Source organism: Canis aureus, chromosome 5, assembly GCF_053574225.1.
Source record: "Canis aureus isolate CA01 chromosome 5, VMU_Caureus_v.1.0, whole genome shotgun sequence".
In the NCBI taxonomy this organism is placed as follows: domain Eukaryota; kingdom Metazoa; phylum Chordata; class Mammalia; order Carnivora; family Canidae; genus Canis; species Canis aureus.
The window spans coordinates 24,391,528-24,416,192 of NC_135615.1; the positions used below are offsets into that span (position 1 = coordinate 24,391,528).

General features: G+C 46.0%; 1 protein-coding gene across 3 annotated transcripts in view; it reads right to left on the reverse strand.

Moving 5' to 3' along the window:
• Positions 1 to 24,665, reverse strand: part of CAMK1D (calcium/calmodulin dependent protein kinase ID) — a 434,038-nt gene that overhangs the window by 15,725 nt on the left and 393,648 nt on the right. For all 3 annotated transcript variants that reach the window (XM_077897218.1, XM_077897217.1, XM_077897219.1), the window contains 2 exons: positions 5,315 to 5,427; positions 3,868 to 3,946 (listed from right to left, as the gene is read on the reverse strand). In XM_077897218.1, coding sequence (XP_077753344.1) covers positions 3,868 to 3,946; positions 5,315 to 5,427 — 192 coding nt within the window. The remainder of the gene's footprint in view (positions 1 to 3,867; positions 3,947 to 5,314; positions 5,428 to 24,665) is intronic.

Consider the following 24,665-nt stretch of genomic DNA (forward strand, 5'->3'; position numbering starts at 1 on the left):
TTGTATGTAATGTCTTACTCAATCCCTTGAAAAGCCCCATGGGATATGGACTATTATTTATGATCTTGGTTCATTCGACACAAGGAAGCCCAGGGCTCAGGAGCTCGTCCATGCAGTAACAAAGGGAATCTGGGACCTGGACTCAAAGCTCACGCTGCCCTAGAGGCTACGCTGGAGCAGGTGCCAGAACCCTGCTGGTCGGGCCTTCCCTTCGAGTTCTCTGCTGCCTTGCTCCTTTGTCCACTCCTCCTCCAGGAATACTGAGTGCAGGTGTCCCGGCGTTTCATTGCACCTGCACCCCGATGTTTCTAGCAGCAATGTCCACAATAGCCAAACTGTGGAAGGAGCCTCAGTGTCCATCGAAAGATGAATGGATAAAGAAGATGTGGTCTATGTATACAATGGAATATTCCTCAGCCATTAGAAACGACAAATACCCCCATTTGCTTCGACGTGGATGGAACTGGAGGGTATTATGCTGAGTGAAGTAAGTCAATTGGAGGAGGACAAACATTATATGGTCTCATTCATATGGGGAATATAAAAAAGTGAAAGGGAATAAAGGGGAAAGGAGAAAAAAATGAGTGGGAAATATCAGAATGGGAGACAGAACATGAGAGACTCCTAACTCTGGGAAACGAACTAGGGGTGGTCGAAGGGGAGGAGGGCAGGGGGTGGGGGTGACTGGGTGACGGGCACAGAGGGGGGCACCTGACGGGATGAGCACTGGGTGTTATTCTATATGTTGGCAAATTGAACACCAATAAAAAAATAAATTTATAAAAGAAAAAGAATACCGAGCACCGTGGCTCTGGGATAGAGGCGCAGTTTAGGCCCTGATCAAGGCCCAGGCTGCTGGCCCTGCCCAGAACCCCATCCCTCTCCCCTCCCCTCCCTTCCCCTCCCTGGACAGCCTGCGGCAGGTCCTCTGGGAAGTCTCCTGCCAGGCCCCTCAGCAAAACCGACCTCTCCCTTCTTTGGTTTCTCAAAAATGTCTGGTGAAGGAGAGACGAAGTTTTGGCTGGCATCCTTCCTGTCTTCCACAGAGCGAGGCTGGATTAGTGAACTGGTCCAAAGAAGCAAATTGCTTCGCCTCTTTAGAAATCACTTTCCTCCTCCATCAGATCATCCCAAAAGTCTCTTTCGTACAAGATAAATATGGGCTGGGACGTAATGTACAATGTGATGGCTATGGTTAGGCCGACTGCAGCATCAATTGGAAAACTACTAGAGAGTAAATCCCTCAAAGGTCTCAACCCAGGGAAAAAATTGTTTTGGGGACCTACGTAAGGGGATGGGTGGGATGGGTGGGATGGGTGTTCATTACACTTAGTACGGTAATCATTTTGCAATACATTCATATGTGAAGTCATTATGCTCTATTCCTTAAACTTACACAGTGTATGTCAACTACATACTTCCATAAAACTGGAAGAAGACAAAGTTCTCATACAGCTCTGAGGGCCAATTGTTGATAAAGTAAGAAAAGCTTTACTAACTTTATCGTCACACACTTTGACCTATTGTCCAATGTAACTGATTACAAAATAAAATACCATTTATTTTAAACTCACTAAAAATATAAATGACCAAACCTGTCTCCATATTTGGAAGTATCTTTCCCTCCTCTTCAACTATTCCTGTCCTTCTTTTACTTCTCCTTACAGGGTGGTGGTCAAGAGCATTTATTTTGGAATCAGTTCTGGCTGGAAACGATTGTGGCTTTACCGTTAGGTAGAGGCTATGCAGTCTTGGCTAAGGCTAAGTTACCTTTTATTTCTAAATCAATTTTATTATTTCTGAAATGGAGAGATAAAGCCTACCTTATTGGGTCATCATAAAAAAAAGAAACCATAAGATGATATTTTAACACAATTAGAATAGGATCTGAAATAGAATTGGTGCTCAAGAAGTGACAGATGTTGGGTAGCCCCGGTGACTCAGAGTTTTAGTGCTGCCTTCAGCCCAGGGTGTGATCCTGGAGACCTGGGATCGAGTCCCATGTTGGGCTCCCTGTGTGGAGCCTGCTTCTCCCTCTGCCTGTGTCTCTGCCTCTCTCTCTCTGTGTCTCTCATGAATAAATAAAACCTTTTAAAAAAAAAGAAGTGACAAATATTGTCATAAATGAAAATACAGAACTTCCTTAACTTACAATAGGGGTTATGTCCCTATAAACCTATCATAAATTGAAAATATCATACAGCAAAAATGCACTTAATGCACCAAACCTGCCAAACATAACTTAGCTCATCTACCCTAAACGTGCTCAGAACACTACGGTAGCCTCCAGTTGGGCAAAATCACCTAACACAAAGCTTATTTTATGCTAAGGTGTTGAACAGCTCATGAAATTTATTGAACACTGCACTGAAGGTGAAGAACAGAATGGCTGTATAAGAGATAGAACAGCTGTCAGGGTATTGGTTATGGACCATCATGATCACATGGCTGACAGGGCATTGTGGCTACCAGAGCGGGCATCATATGAGGAGATCTCCCCTAATACAGCCAGCCTGAGAAAAGATCAAAATTCAAAACTGGAAGGGTTCCTACTGAATCGGCACCACATTGGCATCATCGTAGTCAAAAACATCGTTAAATCAGTGGCCATCTGTACTATGAAACCAGGTTGTGACATTCCCCTGAGCAGGTCCCCTTTGGAAGACAAACCAGCATGTGACCCTATGGAGGAAATGCCACAGTGGACAGCAGAACACACAAGTGGCAGTTTCCTAGACTGCTTCTTAGGGGAATTTCTCCTGAAGTCAAAGTGTTTGTTGTCATCATACAATACATTTTACCATCCCCAGTCTCTGTTTCTAAATGGATGCTCCTAGTGGTTTAATGATAATAACCAACAAAACGTTTGCTATGTTCCAGACGTTGCGCTAAACCCCTGATAGGCATGATCTCAATTATTTCTTACATCAACTCTGTAAGCTAGGTATCATCTAGCTTACAGATGTTCTCATTTTAAAGATAAGAAAATCGGAGGCACCTGGGTGGTGCAGTCATTTAAGCATCTGAGTCTTATTTTTGGCTGAGGCTGTGATCTCAGGGTCATGAGATCAAGCCCCTCACCGGGCTCCGTGCTCAGTGTGGAGTCTGCTTGGGTTTCTCTTTCTCTTCTCCCCTGCACACACACGCTCCCTCTAAAATAAATAAATATTAAAAAAATTTAAATAAAGATAAGAAAACTGAAGCTTAGAGAAGTTAAGTATAAACCTAATGTAACAGCTAGTTGATAATGAAGCTGGTTTCAAACCCAGTAAGTCACAGGAAAAGGTGGCCTCAAGAGCACTGCTGAAAGCGTGTCATGGAACATCACAAGCATTAATAAATGCTGCTGGGGTTGAAGACACATTAACTTGAAAAGTATTTTCTTTCTTTTTTTCTTTTTTTTTGAGTAGGCTCCACGCCCAGACGGGGGGGCTTGAGATCATGACCTGAGCTGAGATTCGGAGTTGGACACTTAACCGACTGAGCCACCCAGATACCCTGAAAAGCATTTTAAAAAGAAAAACATATATAACATCAATTTACTTACTTATGGAACAATAAGCTCAAGGAATAAAACTCCAATTTTGATGCCTCCCTAGAGAACCACCTTCAGTAAAAACGATCCTAAAATACTTCATGTAAAATGAAAAACCTTCAGCTAGCTTTTGCTCACTGAACTTGTCACCCGTGCATTCAAAGGCCTGTGTGCCGAGGGAACAGAAGAGTTCCAGTGTTGCTGTGGGGATGGGATGAGAGCCAGTGGTCAGAATGAGAGGCAATCATTCCAGAACCGAGAACGGCCGAGAGGGGGTTTGCTCTGGGAAGGCATCAGATAGTGCGGTCTTCCCCGTGGGTGATCTCTCTTACCATGGGTGCCGAGCTGCTTGCTCACAGGTGTATCTTTTATTTGGATCTTTCTCCATCAGATTCCGGATGAAGTCTTTTGCTGTTGAAAAAGAAAGCACAAGGGGCGGGATCAGTTTGTGACTTGGGATGCGACAGTTTGATGCCACCAGGTTTTTGAGAATATTGTGTGGAGCCTGAAAAACAGGCCAGCCCTGCTGCTGACCCTGTGGCAGCTTTAGCACAAAAGGCCCACAGGATTCCGCAGTTGGGAGAAAAGGAAGCCACGACTTGGCAGTCTGAGAGGGAACACGGTGAATGGGGAGGCGGCCAAGCCAGGCCTGGGACCCTGCCTTCGCAACCCAAAGCCCTTCCTTTTGGCAGCCAGGGACATCTTTGGTTCAGAGATCAAACATCTTTGTCATCACGTGCCTCTCACTGAGCTCACTGCTTCGGGAAGCTGCTTTCTTGACGTCCTCTCTGTGTTTTAGACATTACTGACTCCAGAAGGTCCCCGCAGCCCCTGCTCGGGCCGCCGAGCTGTGCAGGCACTGCGGATACGCAGCCCACTTAGGCGGCTATGATGAGCAGGAAATTGCGATGCAGGAAAATGTGCCCTGGTGGGGAAGGGCAGAGCGCTAGGAGGCCTGGGATGAGGAAGGACCCAGAAGTGGGACCCTGAGAACACAAGGGACTGGGTCACAGAACCTGAGGGTGACACCTGTGTGCCAGGCCAGAGACCTGTGGCATCGCAGGGCCTGGCAGCTCTCTGCCCACAGGACTGGGGCTCCTGGCGGGAGGACTGTGCCCTCTGAGCTCAGAAATCAAACATTCCTCATGCCGCTTTTCCCTGCAGGCCTTGGAGAACTGTACTAGGGCACCAGCTTTTAGAAGACTGAGGAATAAAGCAGTGTCTCCAGTGAGGAGGAAATAACACAGATAATACATGTGATATTTGAACAGCTCAGCAGGATGGGAATGGCTCTGCCCCATTTATTATTTTATTTGGGCCTTGTGCCACCCTCTGTGGTAGGGAGGCCTGCTGTTACCATCCCAACCTTGTCAGGAGGACACTGAGGCTCGAGAGGCTCGTCAGTCCACCAGAGCCTTGGTTTTGATCTTTATCCCTGAAGAGGAAATGGGGAACATCCCAGAGGACTGAGTGCATTAGTGCGTGTGCGGAGCTCACAGTGCTCGGCACACAGCAAGCACTCAATGAACACTAGCCTACACTGCGGCAGTCCTGGAGTGCCCAGGTCAGGGCATGGCTTGCGGAGGGGGTAGGGGAGTCGGCCCCGACCCTCAGTGTGGCTCCAGGCAGAGGCCCCCAGCCTGTCTTCTGCTTTGCCAAGTCAAGTACGCAGCTCACGGAGCTTCCCTGGGAGCCTCAGGACCACCCCGAAACCCTCAGGCCTGTCCGGGTCAAGTGTAGGGGTCCTGGGGGCCAGCCCTGGGGCACCTGGACACCTACCAGAGTCGGAGATGTCATCCCAGTAGGGGGAGTCAAATTCATATTCTGCCTTGAGGATCTGTTCAAAGAGCTTGGAGTCATTTTCATCATAAAAGGGAGGGTAGCCACAGAGCCTGGAAGATAAGACAGAGTCAGGACCCGTGTGGCTCTATGTCCACCGTGGTCACTGGCCATTCCGCCTCAGAGGAAGAGCCGTTTATACTCAAGGGGAGTAAACCTGCACTGTGTGTTGCATATACAACCTGAGCAGAGAAATCACACATTCCGTGGGCAGAGGTGGCACAGAATTAAAGCTGCGATTTGATGGACGGCAAAAAGGTGAACACATACGGAAGCCCAGCTTTTTTTTCCACGTTATTAACCAGAGCCTTGTAATATTCCCAGATCAACCCCTAAACCCTCTGTGTGTAAGTGCTATTGGTCGTACTGTCTGTAACGTTATCCCCAACGGTCAGTGGGTTGATAACCAACTTGCTGTAAGTTGCCCTCACATGCACATTATCAACCTACCAGGCCCAAATTGGGTAATTTGGAAGGTTCCAGTTTGGGTCATTAATACACACTAAATATAAAAGCAGAAGTCGGCACAAGTCATAATGCTATCACCGCTTTCCCCCCCGAAACCCTTTCAAAATGGATTTATTTTAATTTTATTTTATTTGAAGATTTTATTTATTTATTCGTGAGAGACATGGAAAGAGAGGCAGAGACATGGGCAGAGGGAGAAGCAGGCTCCTCTAGGGGAGGCTGAGGTGGGACTTGATCCTGGGACTCTAGGATCACGCCGTGAGCCGGAGGCTGACTCTCAACCACTGAGCCACCCAGGCGACCCTCAAAATTGATTTTTCAAAAGATAATATTAGGATGTTGGTGCAAGTAACATGTAGTTCTAGAGATACTGACAGTTATCTGACTGGCATAACACGAGTAGAAATTTTCATTACACACTCCCAATACAATTCATCGCCTGAGACTACTACGGGCTCTCACTCCACTTCTGCTTTCTGCTCTGATGTGACCTGTACCATCAGTACAGGTGCCACTGGTGTATGTTCTGGACCAGGATCTCCTCATTTGGATGAGGAGGCCACACCAGGAAATTCCTAATATTCTTTGTGGCATGAAGACACTATGGCTCTATGACTCCCTCTTTCAATTGGCTTGCACAGCAAGGAGACCTAGGGAGGGATCTAGTACATGCTTGAGGCCCACATGGGGCAGGGCATCCTGGGAAGGGGTAAGATTTAGCTCATAGCTCTCAGGGACAGACAGAGAAGAGGCAAGGTTGGATTCTAGAAGGCCAGGTGCAAAGCAGCATGGTGTAGACCCTGGTTCTGGGCCTGTGGCAGCCCAGTGGGGGGCACCCACGCAGTGGGGGAGTTCTCCCCACAAACGAGCCCTGAATCTCCCCCAGCTAGCCAAACTTTGTTCAAGACCCAACTCCAGCCTAGAGACCTGTTTAATGAGAACAAGTGAACAGGAATCAACAGGCCTGTGAGGGATTAGGCTGTGGGCAAATAAGTAATCCCAATAAGGTTCAAGATGCAGGCTTGGTACACTCATTCTTCAGCTGCTCCTGCTGTGACACATGGTGTCACCGGTCCTGCTGCCCAGGGGGAAGGCCGATGACATTTTTAAAGGCTGTGAGACATTTTGCGGGCCGATGAGATTCAAACTCATCTATCCCCACAAGGTTGATTTAGGGGCTAAGTGCCTGGAAAATTTCATTTTTTAAAGATTTGCTGCTTTTGGCAAAATGAATTAGAGCCAGTGCTTCTGAAACCACCGAGCGCATATTTTACTGCCCAGGAAACCCTGGAGCCTGGAGATGGATATGTAAATGTTTCCCATAATGAGGATTTGGGCTTAAATGAAATGTGCATATTAGGAAAAGCAGACAGAGCAAAATGTTAGTTCGACTTGGAAAATAACTAAATTTTAGATATGTGAGGTTTTTGTTTATTAACAACTGAGTGTGTTTTACTTTACAGTTTGGCACTCTTTTCAACAGGGAAAAATCTTTAAGAAAATTCTAAGAAAGATTTATTCTTCTTGTGCCAGTTTTCTTAATGTATATCCCAATTTCTTCTGGTTTTTGGAGTGGGGGATAGAATACTGTTTATGCGGCTATATGGAGGACAGAAGAAAAGGATGTGGATCTAACCTGGAGACTGAGTTAATGTTAAGAAAGAGGATTTTAAAAATAAGGATGGGGAAATGAAAAGAAGGACAAATAGAAGTCGTAGCATCTTCCCCAGATCTAGAAATTTCGCAGAGCTCCCTGGCCAGGCTATTGCATTAGTAGGTCTGTGTTCAGGGTCCAAATAGGAGAACAAACAACTTTGACCTATTTCTCTCCATATACAGAACATGGACTTCCGTGGTCTGGACCTCTTTGTAAGTGGAATCTCTATGTTCTTATTTTACATATCAAACCATTTAAATAACGTACAAATTATCTCACCATGCGTACCCAAAGACCATAAAGCCATTCTCAACTGTTCTAGACCTAAAAAGTCTGTGGTTCAGAATAACATCTAAACTTCCAACCCCGATGACTGATGGTCATGCCCAATTATGGGCAACACATGTCCCCGGGGCTCATCGATTGCATCCCTCCCAGCCTCGGGATGGTCATCCAGGGAGAACCCTGATCCCTTCAGTCTTTCCTACTTTGCCATCTTGTCTACCTGTGGCACATTGGTGCAAATGTACTGCTAGATTCTAGTTTAACCTTGACCAGGCACTTGTTTTGAGTAAAAAATACCACTAAGAGCTTTAAAGTATTATCTCACTCAAGCTTCTCTTCCCCGGGAGGTGGGCATCCTTGACACCTTCTGTTTGTACTTTAGAGCCACCTTCCACTCACTCTGTGCCCTGGGAGGCTGACCTGTATCCCTAAGTGAGGGGTGAACTCCGTAACATCTGGTATGAGTTGGCCAATGGGGGGCCCCCAGTGGAGATGGTGAAAGAAGGGGGAGATACAGGACAAGGGTACGTACTGGCCTGACCCCTCTCATCCAGCATTCAGACCATCTCTACCCTTTGACTGAGGGCCACTGTTCCTCTGAAGGAGCACACCCTACCATGCACTCCTCCTCCTGGTAACTTCTCCCAGCCTCCCTTTACCACCTTGGGTCTAGTGGTGTTTATGGCTCAGCAGCTAAGAAGCTTAGGGTCACAGTCCCTTGTATAACTCCTATTTCGAAGGCTGAAATACAGAGCAAAGTCAGGAGTCCAGGCCTCTCCATCTGATTCCAGCTTTGTGTTCTTAACTATTTTGCTTATTCACTCAAGGGAAGGAGGCTTGAGAAATGAACCTATGTTTCAATCTTGACTTTGAATGCTCTCTGTAGGTCATTATTTAGTTTGCCCACCTGCTCCTTCACCTGGAAGTAGAACCTGGTGACTGGATCCTACCTTTCCTTTTTTTTTTTTTTTTTTTTTTTTTTTTAAGTTAGCACTTTTTTTTTTATTACACTATGTCAGGTAATACTATTTTATCTTTTCTGATGTTTCCAACCCCATTTCCCACACTCTGGGTCTTAAATGCTAAGATGCTCAGTGTGTGTTCTCCACTGGGCACTTTTTATTTCTGGACCAAGGTAAAGGTATGTGCTTGACTTGGGCTACCCTTCCCCCTTCACTTGCCTCTGGAATACCCTTGAAGACCAGCTAGGGTGTTACTAGGAAGACCTAGCCCCCTTCTGCCAGGTGGTAGGTGCTCTGCTCTGTGCCGCCGGGGCAGTGGATGGCCCTTCCTAGTGACACTTCCTACACTGCATGCTGCCCTGCTGTCCTGACCTATCCTCAAGCTCCTTAAGGCAGGACCACGTCTTAGGTCTTACTCTCATCTTTGATTTTTCAGTGGCCAGCCCTGGGTCTGCCATAGCAGATGCTGAGTAAATGCTTGGATGAACAAACGCATTCTTGAAGAAGAGGCTTCATCTTGGCTGCTGAGCCCCCTGGTTGGGCTCTGCAACAGAGACAAGGATCTATGATGTAGGCGAACCTACCTCTGCCCCAGCCCAGGGAGCCCTCAAAGATCCCACCGACCCTGACTCCTTCCCATACAGTACCCCTACCAGGAGGCAGTATACTCTGCATCTTTAAGAGGCATTCCAGAAGAATTCAATGGGCAAGGCCCAGTGTTGGGAGCAATCTGGCCTATCTTTGTAGAGAAGGCAATGCGGTTTGGATGACCTTAAATGTCCCTGTTGGGTGTGGACGCATGTCATAAAGGAGATTTTCCATGAAGGAGAGGGCTTTTCACATAAACGAATGTAAAAATCAGCAATGGCCAACCGTGGCTGATTCGGCAATGTACAATTTTTCTTGGAAACTAAAATGCTGTATTAGCTTAAGAGCTCCTGAGAGGCCCTGCTAGTTTACCGGGGTAATTAGGCTGCATATGTTCTTCTTGCTCATTTGCCCTTGGCCACGTATCTAGGTCCCACTGAAAATGGACACAGGCTAACAGGATTCCCAAGAAACAAGTCATTACCTCTTTACTCTTTTATGTAACTTTATTTCCACAATTCACCTCAACCCACTGGGGGAAAACAGTATGGAGGTTTTAATTAAAAATTTTAAAAAGGACAACCATATTATCCAGTAATCTCTCTTCTGAATATATTCCCAAAGGAAATGAAATCAGTTCCTTGAAGAAAGATATGCATTCCCATGTTCACTGCGGGGTTACTCACAATAATCAAGACAATGGAAACAACACAAGTGTCCATTGACAGATAATGGATAGAGAAATTACAGCATATGGAGCACTTGGGTGGCTCAGTTGGTTAAGCATCTGATTCTTAATTTCGGCTCAGGTCATGAACTCAGGGTCCTGGGATGGAGCCCTGCATTGGGTTCCGTGCTCAGTGGGGAGTCTGCTTGGGAATCCTCCCTCTGCCCCTTCCTCCCTCTCTAAAATAAATAAATAAGCCTTAAAATAAAATAAATTATGGCATATATAGAAAATCAAATATTATTCAGTCATAAAAGGAAGACAATCCTGTCATTTGCAACAACACGGTTGAAACTGGAGGGTATTATGCTAAGTGAAATAAGCCAGACATAGAAAGAAAAATACTGCATGATCTTACCTATACATGGAATCTAAAAAAAGTCAAATACATAGAAGCATAGAACAGTGGTTACCAGGGATGGGGTAGGGGGTGGTGAGGGAAATGGGGAGATGGTGGTTAAAGGTAAAAGTCACATATAGATAGGGTGAATAAGTCTAGAGATTTAGGGTACCGTGTGAGATCTATAGTTAATAACACTATACTGAATCCTGGACATTGGCTAAGAGAGTAGATCTCAGGTGCTCTCATCACAAGAAAATAGAGTAACAATGTCAGAATATATGTTAATTAGCTTGACTGTAATAATCATTGCACTATGTATATTAAATCATCGCATTATAACCTTAAATATATACAATTTTTATTGAAAAAAAGGTCATGGTAGAGAAAGTACCAGCTATGTTCAACATTAGGCAGTGACTTTTTAACAAGTGTTATTACGGGGGCATCTGGGTGGCTCAGGCATCTGACTTTGGCTCAGGTCACGATCCCAGGGTCCTGGGACTGAACCAGCTTTGGCTCTGAGCTCAGCAGGGAGTTTTCCCATCCCTCTCCCTCTCCCTCTTTTCCCCCTCCCCATGCTCTCTCTCTCAAATAAATAAATAAAATCTTTAAAAAGATGTCATTACAGTAAAAAAATAAAACCATGATATCTCCTGTTTTAACAAATTTTAAGTGTCTTGCATAGTACTGTTGACTACAGGCACAACGTCGTACAGCAGATCTCTCTAGAGCTTACTCATGTCGGGTCACTGAAATGTTATGCCTGTTGCTTCCCCATTTCCCCCTCCCTCCAGCCCCTGTCAACTACCATTTCACTCTTTATTCTATAAATTTGACTATTTTAGATACTTCATATGAGTAGAATCATGCAGTATTCGTCTGCCTGTGACTGAATCACTTCACTTAGTGTAATGTCTTAAAGATTTATCCAATATTCCATTGTATGTATAGAACACACTATCCATCTGTCGATGGACATTTACATTGTCACCGTGTCTTTGCTATCGTGAATAATGCTGCAATGAACATGGGCGTGCTAATAGCTCTTTGAGGTCCTAATTTCAATTCTTTTGGATATATACCCGGAACTGGGATTGCTGGATCATATAATATGCTCTATTTCTAATTTTTAAAGAAGATTTTATTTATTTATTTGAGGAGGGGAAGGAAGGGACAGAGGGAGAGGGATGGAATCTCCTCGCTGAGAGTTCGATGTAGGGCTCAATCCCATGACCCTGAGACCATGACCCAAGCCAAAATTAAGAGCAGGTTGCTTAACCAACCCTGCAACCCAAGCACCCTGATTTCTAATTTTTTGAGGAACCTCCATTCTGTTTTCCTCAGTGGTTGTGCCATTTTGCATTCCCCCAGCAGTATGCAAGGGTTCCCCTTTGCCCATATTCCTACCAACACTTTTTTTTTTTTTTTTTTTTTTATTTCTCCAAAGAAGATATACACATGAAAAAAGCAAGGGAGTATGTGTATGGGGTCCCAGAATTCAGACTACCTGATGTACAGCATAGACTGGATGGCTGTGTAAGGACAGCTGGTTTGTTTTTTTGTGCAGGCCAGCGAGCACTCAGCGTGAACCCAAGTGATCCCTCTTCATGGGGAATACGCTTGATTTTTCCCTGGTAGGTTTCTGTCAAATATTAGCTGGCTGGCTTTCAGGCCTTTTGCCCTGGATGTGAGCACAGGCCTGCGGCAGCTGTTCCTCACCCTCCCCAAACCCCATGTACCTTCCCTAAGTGTTCTCCTCAGGTCCCCACTAAGGACAGAGGATGAAAAACCACCCATCAGGTAGTCCTCTGGCAGGCCCCAGATGCTGATTGACATTGGCTATGTCCCAGGCTTGGGGATAGGAAGAGACCATGAATCCTACTCTCATGGCTTTTACATTCTATTTGGGGGGCAAGGGGAGAGACACTCAACATTAAGTTTCAAAATAAACAGGAATAGAAAAGTAGACAGGAAAGGTAATGGGAAGGTGATCACAGGAAGCCACAGCATTTCATTCGGATTTGAGAGTATTCCTTCTCATACACTGTTCCCTGTGCCTGGAATGCTCTTCCTCTTGTGTCCACTGTTGTGGTTCCTCCCTACTCCTAGGGCACCACATGTCTCACCCCTAACCTGTCCCAACCCTTCCTCTGAGCTCTCAGCCTTTTTGGCACAGCCATCATGCACACATGTCCTCTCCTCTGTTAGATTCTGAGCCCCCTGAGGGTGGTGACAGTGCCTCATTCATCTTCGCCAACCCCAGGACCAGCCCAGGATGTACTCAGCAAAAACCATTTGCTTCGACATGAATGGAACTGGAAGGTATAATGCTGAGTGAAATAAGTCAGTCGGAGAAGGACAAACATTATATGGTCTCATTCATTTGGGGAATATAAATAATAGTGAAAGGGAATAAAGGGGAAAGGAGAAAAAATTAGTGGGAAATATCAGAAAGGGAGACAGAACATGGAAGACTCCTAATTCTGGGAAACAAACTAGGGGTGGTGGAAGGGGAGGAGGGCGGGGGCTGGGGGTGGCTGGGTGGCTGGCACTGAGGTGGGCACTTGACGGGATGAGCACTGGGTGTTATTCTGTATGTTGACAAATTGAACACCAATAAAAAATAAATTTATTATTAAAAAAAAAGAACGGAAAATAAAGACTAGTTATAAAAAAAAAAAACCTGCTGGATGAATGACCCTGTCAACACCTCAATGCTTCAGGGACTGCCACCCCCACTGCACTCAACCCCTCTCTGAACACCTCCCATTCTTTACACTCTACCTCAATTCCATCTCTTTCTTGGGTCTTTTCAAAACATTTAGAAAGGATTATTTTGTGGTTATTACATGTGTCTTCCCACCTCAATCATGAGTTCCTACAGGAGAAAGACGATGTCATATATTGCTTTTCTTTGGATCTTTCATTTGCATTCAACAATAATCAATATTTGTCAACTATTCTTTCCTAAATGGGAAACATTTACATGAAAATTGCTTGTGTATGTTTGCATGCACAACAGCACACACTCGAGTTGACTTATGAAGTAGTGTTGAACACTCTGAAATGGATGTTTCCTCTGGGGAAATAATTTAACTACAGTTTCTCATGAGTTACAATTTTTCAGTTAGCTTTGCAGTGAAACCTGCTAATGCCCAATGATGTCTGTTGTAAGTCCTTCGAAGTGGATGGGAATGAGCACACCACTCGTCAACAACTATCCTCTGTGCTCACATTTGCCCCGTACCCTGAGGGCTTCCACCATGCATCAATCTCCCTGACCTCTTTTCCTTCCATCCAGGGGATGCCCATGAGATGACACAACCCATAGATCCTACCCTCTGTTCCCAGCCCGAATCCTTAAGCCAGAAGCTGAAAAACAACTTTGCATAGTAGGGGGATTTGCACAGAATCACAGAAATTTATTCTGGAGTTCAATAGTCCTCATCTGGCCCTAGCCACCCTCTCTTAGGAGACTGGGAAAGTAGGCCCCAGGGAGATGAAGGGGTGACCTCCACCAGAGCAAGTGGCAGGCCTGAGCATCTATCTGCCCAGGGCTCAGGCTTCAAAAACAAAAGCCACTTCAGCCCAGTTCTACAGAGATTTATGGAGCACCAATGCCTGTGCCAAACGCTGATCATATAGTAGTGAAGAAGACAGGCCCTGCTCTTGATCCCCAGGGTTCAGCATCCAGCCATATGTGAATAGCACAAGCGGGAGGCTGACTTTTCTATAAAGGACACGCTATGTTGTGTGTGTCCTGTAAACTTAATAACAATAGCCACCACGTGTGGAGTATTTTTTTTTTTTACGTGTGGAGTATTTACTTTGTGCCAGGCACTGGGTTATGCAGCTTACACGCCTTGTCCCATTTATGAGACGTGTGTACTTGTGACCTAAGCATGTCTGTCTTCCATTTCTAGGTGAGGGAATACATGAGAAGAACAGAACTTTAACTTTTCTCATCCAATTCCAGAGCCAAGTTGTATTAACCTTTCATGTGGGCTCTGTTGCCAGATAGGTCATGGCAAAGATGAGGAAATGCATACATGCTGTCTTCCTAGACCTGCCTCTGAAGTCAGGGTGCTGTGCATTTTTTATGTGATATATGAAGCAGGGCCAGAAACAAGGCTGTAAGACCTGCCAAAGAAATGAAGACCAGCTGAGTCTTTGCACTCAGAAAATCAACCCAGCCTGCCTTCTGGAAAAGACAGAGCAGAGGAGGATGGCTCCCTAGGGATGACTACTAGGGCCTATCTGTGGGAGACAGGGATTGAGTCTATACTGAACCAAATTCCAATATGATCACATCCAGCAGCCTTGCTGAGCTCCCATGGGGAGCCTCAAGGGGATGTAAAGGATAGAAATCCTTCTGTCAAGATCTTGTGGAACTCTGCAGGATGGGCAGGAGTTCAGGCATGCCTCACCGACCCAGAGTAGTTGGGAAATCAAATAACATATATAGGTGAATTTTCTAAGCACCTGAAATGGGCTTAAGTGCCAAAACTTATTTGCAATATTCTAGAGTTGTGTTTTTTTTTTTTTTTTTTTGAGAGGGGGAGCATGTGTGAGCAGAGGTGGGGGGCAGATGGAGAAAGAAAGAATCTTAAGCAGGCTCTATGCCCAGTGCGGAGCCCAGTGCAGAGCTCAGTCTTATGACCCTGAGATCATGACCTGAGTGGAAATCAAGAGTCGGATGCTCAGCCGACTGAGCCACCCAGTTGCTCCAATTATTTTCAATATTTTATCCAGAAAGCATTTGGGTGTGACAGTCCACAATGACAATGGAATAATCACTAGGAAAAGGCAACCCAGAATTTGCCATGTAGTCTAATTGGATAAAAGAGCTCTGAAGGAGAACGGAGATGTGGCTTTTCAAGGGAACGTTTGCTGTTGTCCTTTGAGGGCCAACTCTGTCACTCTGTGCTCAGAGGTTTCATGGTGTGGTTTCCTCAGCCTGAGATTTAGAGAAATAAAGACACAGATTCGAATCTCGGCTCCGACAAGTACAGGTTGAGTGACCTTGGGGAAATGACATATCCTCTTTAAGGCTTAGCTTCTTCTGGAAATGAGGATAATAGTGCCCACCGTAGAGACAGACATGACATGTATAACACATAACTATATAACAATAGGTGTTATTTATGAGACACATGCATAGGTGGATAGAGGGACAAAGAAACCTACAGGTAACAGGTAGAAAATAGGAAAATGCTGTCATACACTGTGTAATCCCTTTCAGGTCCCTCAGTTGAAGCACACAAGTGGGACGCTGCTCATGCACCAGCAAGAACAATAGAAAGGGGACAGAGGAACAGATGAATCCCGAGGGACTCAGTCCAACGGCCTCAACATGAAAACGAAGCAATATGTTTTTACACTTTGTGCAAAGTCTACAAATCATCCACTCAGGCCTTCTAAGCTTGCTACGAAAAGGAGGAAGAGCCGTGACTGAATTATGGACCTAACTTTGTGCACTGTGTCGTGAAAATAAGGACAGGGCGTACCAGAGACCAGCTCGTCACTCTGCTGTTTGTCTACCACTATTTCCAAGCATTTAGCTCGGGAGCCCCTCACTTCCAGGAAGAGCTCAAGGATCCCCGTGGACATTTGCTCAAAGGTGTATTTGTGAAGAGAGAATATTTTTGGGCAATTCGACTGGGGGTGCCATAGAAATGACCAAAACAACCAACCTCTATGTATATTATTACAAACTAAGGAAGCCACAGAAAGCCAACGCAGGCCCAAAGAGTCTCTGAAAAACATCAGCAAAGCCAGTCAAATCTGGGTGTCTCTCCGTTGGAGACGGGCGTCTGTCTGATATGCTATAACTCCGGGAAGCCCCTATTTGCCTTTTTGTTTTGGCACCCGGTGGGTATTTACGAATGTCTGGGGCCTGGGCTAAAGAATCCAAGTGTTATTCATCTTACTCTGGATAATATGACAGACTTTAATAAAATAAAGCAAAGCTTTTTAAGCTGATAAACCTCTTGTACTTAGCTGCAATGCCCACTTAGTGAACAAAACAGGTTTCGGCATATTATTCGGATTTATAAAACAGAATGACCAACGAGACCCGAATCATCACAAAGATGTAATCCAATTATTTCAACAACCATATGTTTGATTATGCACGTTCCAGAACTTTTTCCTCGCAAACTTGGAAAAGATCAGGCTGGAGAAACTAGGAATGGTTTACATATTAAAACCATGTGCAGGCTGACTTCAGCAAAGCGGGATGGATGAAAATTCAGGGGATACATGCCCCATGCCCCCCCCACCCCCGGAGATTTAGATCATGCCTTGAAAGCTGAGAATGAGTAAGCAGATCAGGGAAAGATGTAGGGGAGAAAGGAAACACATTTCTTGGAACATTTATACACAACTGGACCTGAAGATTGGGAGTGGGGAAGGGTGGGGGGGGAGACCCAGCACTTCCCCAAGCGAGAGAAGGGAGTAGCATACTCCATTTGAAGTAAAACCATCTTAAAGGAGTGGGCTGGACAATGCTGTTGCATTGTGATCCACGGTCCCACTTCCAAGCATATTACTTTTTGCTTGTTGTGTGAGCCAGATGGACAGCGCCGTGAGGGGTCTGGGGACCCCAGGGGCAGAGGCTCTGGGCCTCCTCCTGCAGGTCAGACACAGCCAGAGGAAGCCCAGACTGTGCTCCTTTGCATTTGGAGGGCATGGACAGTGGAAGGGAGGGCAGGTGGGGAAGAGGATGAGCAGGGACAGCTTCTAACAGCCAGGACTGTTGTGTTAGGAAAAACCCAGTGCAACTTCCAGCAGCTAAAATTAGTTCTCACGAGTAATGGATTTCATCCCGAAGCACTGCGGGGTGTAGACATCCATTCTGGAGGTGATTAACACCAGCGCTAACTGATGATTCTGAAGCCCGGGCGGACTTCCAATTCGACTTTTGCATCTAGAGGTTACTTTTTTTTTTTTTTCCTTGGTTCAGGGCTCTTGCTTCCTACCCGCCTCCCCTCCCCCCCCCTCCCCCCCGCCCTTACCTTTCCTCTCTCTCTTGCCCTCTCTCTCTCACCTGCTGATTGGTAAGTGATTATGATTCTGTGTGGACTGCATTTGGGAAATGTCCCTGGGTGGCCACACCGTGGAGTTTGGCCTTTGGCCCCTGGTTTGGTCACTTGGCCCCTGGCCTCTGCTTACTGTCTTACAGAGCATCCTCAGAGCAGGGCAGGGGACCAGAAGGCCCGAAGGCAGTCCTCGGCATGGTCTGGCCAAGTGCACACTGTGCTGCTCAGCTTCTAGTCCATTCTTCCGTGGGTCTTCCCATCATCTCCACGAGCAGTTACTGGCTTGCTCTTGGAAATCAGAGCCACTTCCCTTCCTGTCTCCATCATCTGTGCCTCCTGGTCACAAACCCAGCATGGAGTAAGTGGTCCAAAATCATGCCTTGCTACTGCACCTCCGATGTGCTTTCTGCTTCTTCCCACATCTGTGGGCCACCTCCCTCCTGCCTCCGGGCTGCTGTGCTCCATATCAGATGGTTAATATGGTAAAACATCCTTAAGGCCTCTTTCCAGACTTCCGTTTGCTCACTATGGGGATTGGTGAGTTAAAAATCCTGCTCGTTCAAAGACTATATTTTTCCCATCACCAAGTTTTAGACATCAGAAGGTCAAAGCTGGATCAAATCTTTCAAGTTCTATTTGAAAAATTATGTTTCAGATTGAATGGTACATCTTGTCTCAAACACAGTAAGTGCATCATCTCTTCAGATAATTGGTCTTGAAGGATAAACCATCCATTTCCCCGCATGATGGCCAATATTTGAAGATAGTCTGTCCAGAGCCAGATCACCACCACCTCTGTCGTGGAGACTTCCTCAAGGCCAGGCCAGTGTTCACGGCTCTGCCCTGGGAGCTCTTGGCTCTCAGCTCGGTGACAGCCAGCAAGACTGGGTTTTAACTGATCTGTTTACTGTCTGTCGCCTCCAGCAGACAGCAAGCATCTCCAAGGCCGGGTTGGTAATGAATCCATCTCTAAAACCCCACTGCCTGACATGTATTAGGCTCAATAAATGAGAGTTAAGTGAGAGAATGTCAATCCCCTGCCTTCCATTCTCCAGGCTAAATATCCTGAAGCATTTAGCTGCTGCTGAAGTGAAGGTTTCCAGGAGCCGATGCTGACATGAACACGAGAAAGCAGTGAAATGTTTTTCCATCCAGCCTGAAACCACACCATTGAGTGTAAAGGTGATACAGGTAAGACATTCCCTTCCTGCTTCTCCCTCCAGGGGTCCTCTCTACCCCAGGGCCTTTGCAAGAGACAACCAATAAAGTCTCTCTCCAGGAGCAGCAGAGAGAAGGCCACAGGCTCACAAACAAAGCAGGCATGTGGTCAAGCAGTACCTGCTTCTGAGATTAAAGGTAATCAAAAGGCATTGAGCCACACACAGGATCCACTCAGTGTAGACGGAGGAGGGGAGATGAGGCACCTTTCTGGAAAGCGCCACACTGAAATGCAATCGGTGGAATAAAATCAGTGAGCCTGAGAATTACCACCACCAGAGCCTGCTTGAAATACAAGTGATGATGCCTGAAAGGATGAAAGAGAGAGGGAGCAGGAGGCAGGAGAGGGAGGCGTGAGCATGGGCCAGCATGTGGCTACTCTGACCAGCCACCAGGAACGGCCCTGCCACAGCGGGCGGGACACAGAGAGTCTGGAGACGACTACAGGTTTTGTGAAAACCCGTCTGGCCATCGAGGTCTAGGGCTCTGATTCCTTGTTCGTAAAGGAAACTTCATACTTCTGCTTTTAATTTGCTTTCTCATGGAGCATTTCCTATTGGGGAGAGAACATGCTAGTTTGAGGACAGGCATATCCAATTACCCCGTGGGGCACAGATCCCATCATTTAGTAAACTGACACTCCAGGTTTTTTGTTTTAAATCTCTCTTGAGTCTGGCTAGCGTGAATCAATTCACTGGGATCATCTGAGCAAGACGAATAAACAGATTAATCTAGTTTCTGAGCTTCTAAAGCCAAAGTCCAGACCATGGGCCGAAGGCAGCCTAAACAAGGCAATGTGTCCCGTCCCACAAAGCTTATGAATATAACAAGATGATGGCTGTCTGCTGGCAACGCCAGTTAATTATTCCTATTAGTGTTAACGCTCCTTATGCTGATGGAAGTAACCACCATCATGATGCCCCATGCTTGGTTCTTTCCCTGGGGCTAATTATACTACATTCTCTCCTACTGGAGCTGGGGTTCATGCTCTCTCCCTGGGACATGTGTAGCCAGAAAGAGGCAGCTGTCAATGGTTTAAAATCATGATGACTCTCTTGGTGAGGAGCATTCTTTGTCTCAGAAAATGGACCTACCATGTGGATTAGGCATTCAGAGCCACTCTTACGAAGCCAATTACGCTGTGTATGTTGGCCAATTGATATTTATGTCACCTCATTTTAAAGACTGAACGATGCCAGAGGACAGTCGAAAAGCAAGTGGTTACCATCAATATGCGGCCTGGAGTTTCTGTTAGGCAGAGAGGTCAGAGGTCGTGGCATGGGTAGTGGCCCTCCCCACCCACGGCAGACCCTCCCTCACCATCCAGCCCACCCTAAGGCTCTAATGCCTAAATTCCTTAAGATCTCAGCCCATTTCTTATAAGGGCAAACATCCGCTGTGCTTCTCCATGGCATGCTGTATCCCCGAGCGTAATCTAGGCAAGCCATCATGAACTCATGTCCTTGAACTTTCGAGAAGAAAGGCAACGTATGTGTGATCACAAAATTCCATCTGGTCAGTGACATGGTGATTCTATGTCCTCAGAACTTGTGCTACCTTGGCTGAGCCACACCTCCAGCCTGGACACCAACATGCTTGTCAGGGTGCCCAGCACACTGTGTCCTCCATCCTTCTCAGTAGCTTACGTGATGCAGGCAAAGATGTTCTTCCGTAAGTCCTGATCCCCAAAGACAGATTCCGGACAAGATAAGGACCCATTGGATGTATTTTTAACACTGAGTATCCCTGATAGAAAAAACGTATTTCTCTTTCTGAATGATGGGTAACATAGAAATGCATGTGTGCAGAGGTCAAGAGAAGCAATTGCTCAAGTATTCGTGCTGACAAAATGCAGAATATTTGCTGGTGTGCAGAGAGGAAGATGTCTGGTACCTGGCCTGTCACAACCGCTTTTGCTGTGATCGGATATCTCAGTGTGACAGGGTTATCAGATGAAAATAATGCTGCACCCCAAAAAGCCGCAGAGGCTAACCCCTTTTCCATCACAGGTGACACGAAGACTGTAGTTGCATGCGGCCCCCCGCGGCAGAGCTGGCTTCCCCTGCGTGCTGTCTGTGGGTCACACGTTGTGCAGCAGCCTGGCTCGTCGGTCTCCAGCTGAAGGGTGGGGTGTCTGGGCACAGTGCGTCAGTGGGAAGGAGTGGAAGTCTGAGAGGGAGATCTGTAAGCTCTAACTTCTAATCCTCATCTCAACACCGAGCCAGCCTCCTGCTAGGCCGAGGCCACAGGCCTCTCACAGAACATTGTCATCAGCCCTACAATGTGCCTCAGGCGACCTCGTTCCTGTGCCCGCATTCCTCTCCTCTCCTTATCCAGCCTTCTAGACATACCTGGAATGGTGCCTCCCCCTTCCTGAATACCCTGTCCTCAGTGGTGGCTTCATCCCAGGAATTCCTACGGCTGTTCACAAGCCTCCCTGCATGTCACGTCATCTAATTATGAATTTTCCTGTCCCGCCATATACATTGTTAATTTTCTCACGAGAGGCAACATGTCTTCGCCATCTTGATATCTTTAGCACCTAATGCAGTGCCTGGACTAGAGAAGGTGCTCAAGAAGTGTTAGCTGTTGGGCCGCCTGGGTGGCTCAGCAGTTGAGCGTCTGCCTTCGGCTCAGGTCGTGATCCTGGGGTATCGAACCTCTCATCGGGCTCCCTGCAGGCAGCCTGCCTCTCCCTCTGCCTATGTCTCTGCCTCTCTCTGTTGTTTCTCATGAATAAATACATATTTTTTTAAAAAAAAGAAATGCTAGTTGTTGACACTGATAATGATAAAGTCAAAGCTAGAGGTTCTCAAAACATAGAGCCACACTGTGTAGAAAAATTATATCTAGACTTTGGCCTATCACTCAAAAGGATCTGAACATCTTGGGAGGTATAAGTGAGATGTTCAACGTCCATTCATTCTCTGCCTGAGACTCTCAGAGCTCTGGAAGGCATCAAGGAAACCAGGACCCTGGCTGCCATTTTGGAGTCTGACATAGTCATTAAATCAACCTGAGACCAATTCCTGGAGCAAAACTGGGGGTGACCAGGTAACCACCAAGTTGAAGCATATCAAGTTTAAACTTAAAATAGAACTATAGTACTGCTTTATTTAACTTAATTTAATATTTTAACCCAGTCAAGTATTGTATCATATACTATAATTATGATGATTTGGATGTAGAATGTTCAAACTATATACCCAATGATGTATATGGTATTATCTCTCCCCCAGACTTCTGACCTCCACGTGATTCCATAACCATTCCATGGATATCTCAAAGGGGCCTCAAGTTTAACATGCCCAGAAGGAAATTCTTGATCTCGCTGATCCCCCTAAACTTGCTCCTCCATCACCCCCTATTCTTTTTTCTTAGCCATTTACATGATTGCGTAAGCCAAAGACTGGGGATTATACTCGAAACTTCCCTCTCCTTTATCTCCCGCATCCAAAGTACACCTACCACTTGACCCCCCTCACTGCTTCCCCGGTAGACACAACTTTCACTGCTCACCTGAACGAGCCTCCCAACAGTCTCCACCCCCCACTGCTGCCCTGTCCAACCCCTGTTCATTCCAGAGTAGCTGGAATATTCCTCGAGTGAAAATCAGGTCAGTTCACACCTCTGACCCAAATTCTTCTTTGCCTTCCTATCACTTGTGTTAAACCAAACCTTTCTAAGTCTCTTGTTCCCCAGGCCCTTGTGTACCTCTTGGAATCTAACTTTCTGATATCCTGTCTTGCTATCATGCCTACGGATCGTGGCAGACACGCTCTTTACCTACTGCAAATCCATTTCCTACTTTCTTCTTCACCTGCACACCTGTGATTTGCCCCTCCTACACATGGTCACCTGCTTCACTTGGCCAGCTGTGAAATCCCATTTTCTTTTCTAGGGACTACTTTAGAAATGAGCACGGGAGGCATTTCTGGCCAATGAGACATGAGGAAAAGTTGGCTGAGGGACTTCTGGGGAAGATAGTCTAGCTCTAACTGCCACATGGGGATAAATATCACCTCTTCTTCCACCAATTGGTGCAGCATCTGTCCATGAGGCCAGAAGCTGTGGCAACCATCTTGTTTGGTTGGGGAGGGCACAAGGAAAAACCAACGCATTGAGGATGGTGGAGAGCAAGGATGGATATAATCTGGGATTGAGGTTCTGACTTAGGTGATCTTAGTGCTTTCCTACCTATGCACTTGTTATTACCTGAGGTATGACTTCTTAAAAATGCCTACGTTAGTTGGGCCAGGTTTTTCTGTTACTTGAAGCTGAAAGCATCCTTTGTTCATTCTGCCTGGAATATTTCCTCCTCACTCCTTGTCTCCCTATTCATCATTTACGTTTCATTTTAGGCCCTCTGCTCAAGGAAGACTTTCCCAGCCACCCACTGGAAATAGGTAATCTCTGTTCTACTTTGCCATGGTACCTTGTGCTCTTCTTTTAAAAGCAATTTGCACATTTTAAAATTCCACGTTCATTTATGAGATTTCTTTGAATGCCTGTCTCCTCCACGAGACTGTGAGCCTGTTTACAAACAGGGGCTGCATATGTCTTGGTGAGTGCTCATTCTCAGTATCTTGCATAGTGGCAGGTGCATGGGACAGATTCAGTAAACATTTGTGGAAAGAGATAAACAAATACAAGCTGGATAGAACATGGAGTGAAGTATCTTCTCTACGCTCAATGACATGGCCACATCCCCATGGGAGGGGTATACGGTATAGCACAAAGAGCTGGACTGGAAGTCAGAGCTGGGCTTGAGTTCAAATGTTGATTCTGCTACCAAGTGATATTATTTAGTCTCCCTGAAGTTATCCTCTCAGTGGGTTTAAAACAACTACCCCTATCTTGTAGGATTTGAGAGAGGGTGAAGGGAGATAAAACTTGTGACCGTATTTATATTCTTGCAGTGTTATACAGATGTTTGACATCAGCATTATTATAAAGTAGGTGCTATGTCCATCCTGAAATGTTCATATCTTAAAGGGATTCCATTGTAATAATTTTATTAAGGATAGCACAACCAAACTATGTACTATGGACCGAATAGTGTCCCCCTCAAATTCATATATTGAAGCCCTAACCCCCAATGTGATGGTGTTTGGAAATGGGAACTTTGAGAGGTAATTAGGTATAGATGAGGTCATGGGGATAGGGCCCCCATAATGGGGGCCTTCTTTATAAGAAGAGGCACCAGAGAGCTTGCATGCTCTCCTTCTGCCTCTTAAGGACATACCAAGAAAGTGGTGGTCTGCAAGGTGGAAAGAAGGTCCTCCCTAGGAACTGAATCAGCAGGACCTCCCAGATCTTGGACCCCCCAGCCTTCTGAACTGTGAGAAACAAACCTGCTGATTAAGTCACCCAGTCTATGATGTTTTTTGTTCTAGCAGCCAGAGGTGTCTAAGACACCACTGCTTATCCCAGTAAAGCCATCTGCACCTCCTCATAGCTGTGGTATGTCAAATGCCAAGACTTTAGGGAGACAATTATATACACAGCTGTATATATGAAGGGAATCTATAGACACTATAATGTAGACCAGAGTAATGGTTTAAGATTCAGCCAGATGTGAAGGAACAAAAAAGTAGAAGCCCAGATGGGGGGGGGGGCATTTTTTGCCTGGCCCCAGATTTCCCTAGATGACACCAGCTTTGGTCCTCGGCAGGAAGGACAGTGGCCCATCATTCATTTCTTTAAATCTTCCTTGTCAAGTCTGGCAAGGTCGGACCTCTGATAAGAGTTTCAGTTGGGGTTTTAAGGAGCCAGAGTAAATGACACACAGTCCATGTCTGCTTTCTGCTTACCCAGGAAGCTAATGAGGTATGCAGAAGTGTGTGTGTGTGTGTGTGTGTGTGTGTGTGTGTGTGTGAATTTATTTATTAGGGGAGAGGATCCATTGCTTTTACTAGATTCTCAAGGGGTCTATAACCCTCCCCACCCCCACAAAAAAGAATGAAACTACCATAGAAGACAGTCAATGTGCTTTGAAAGTGA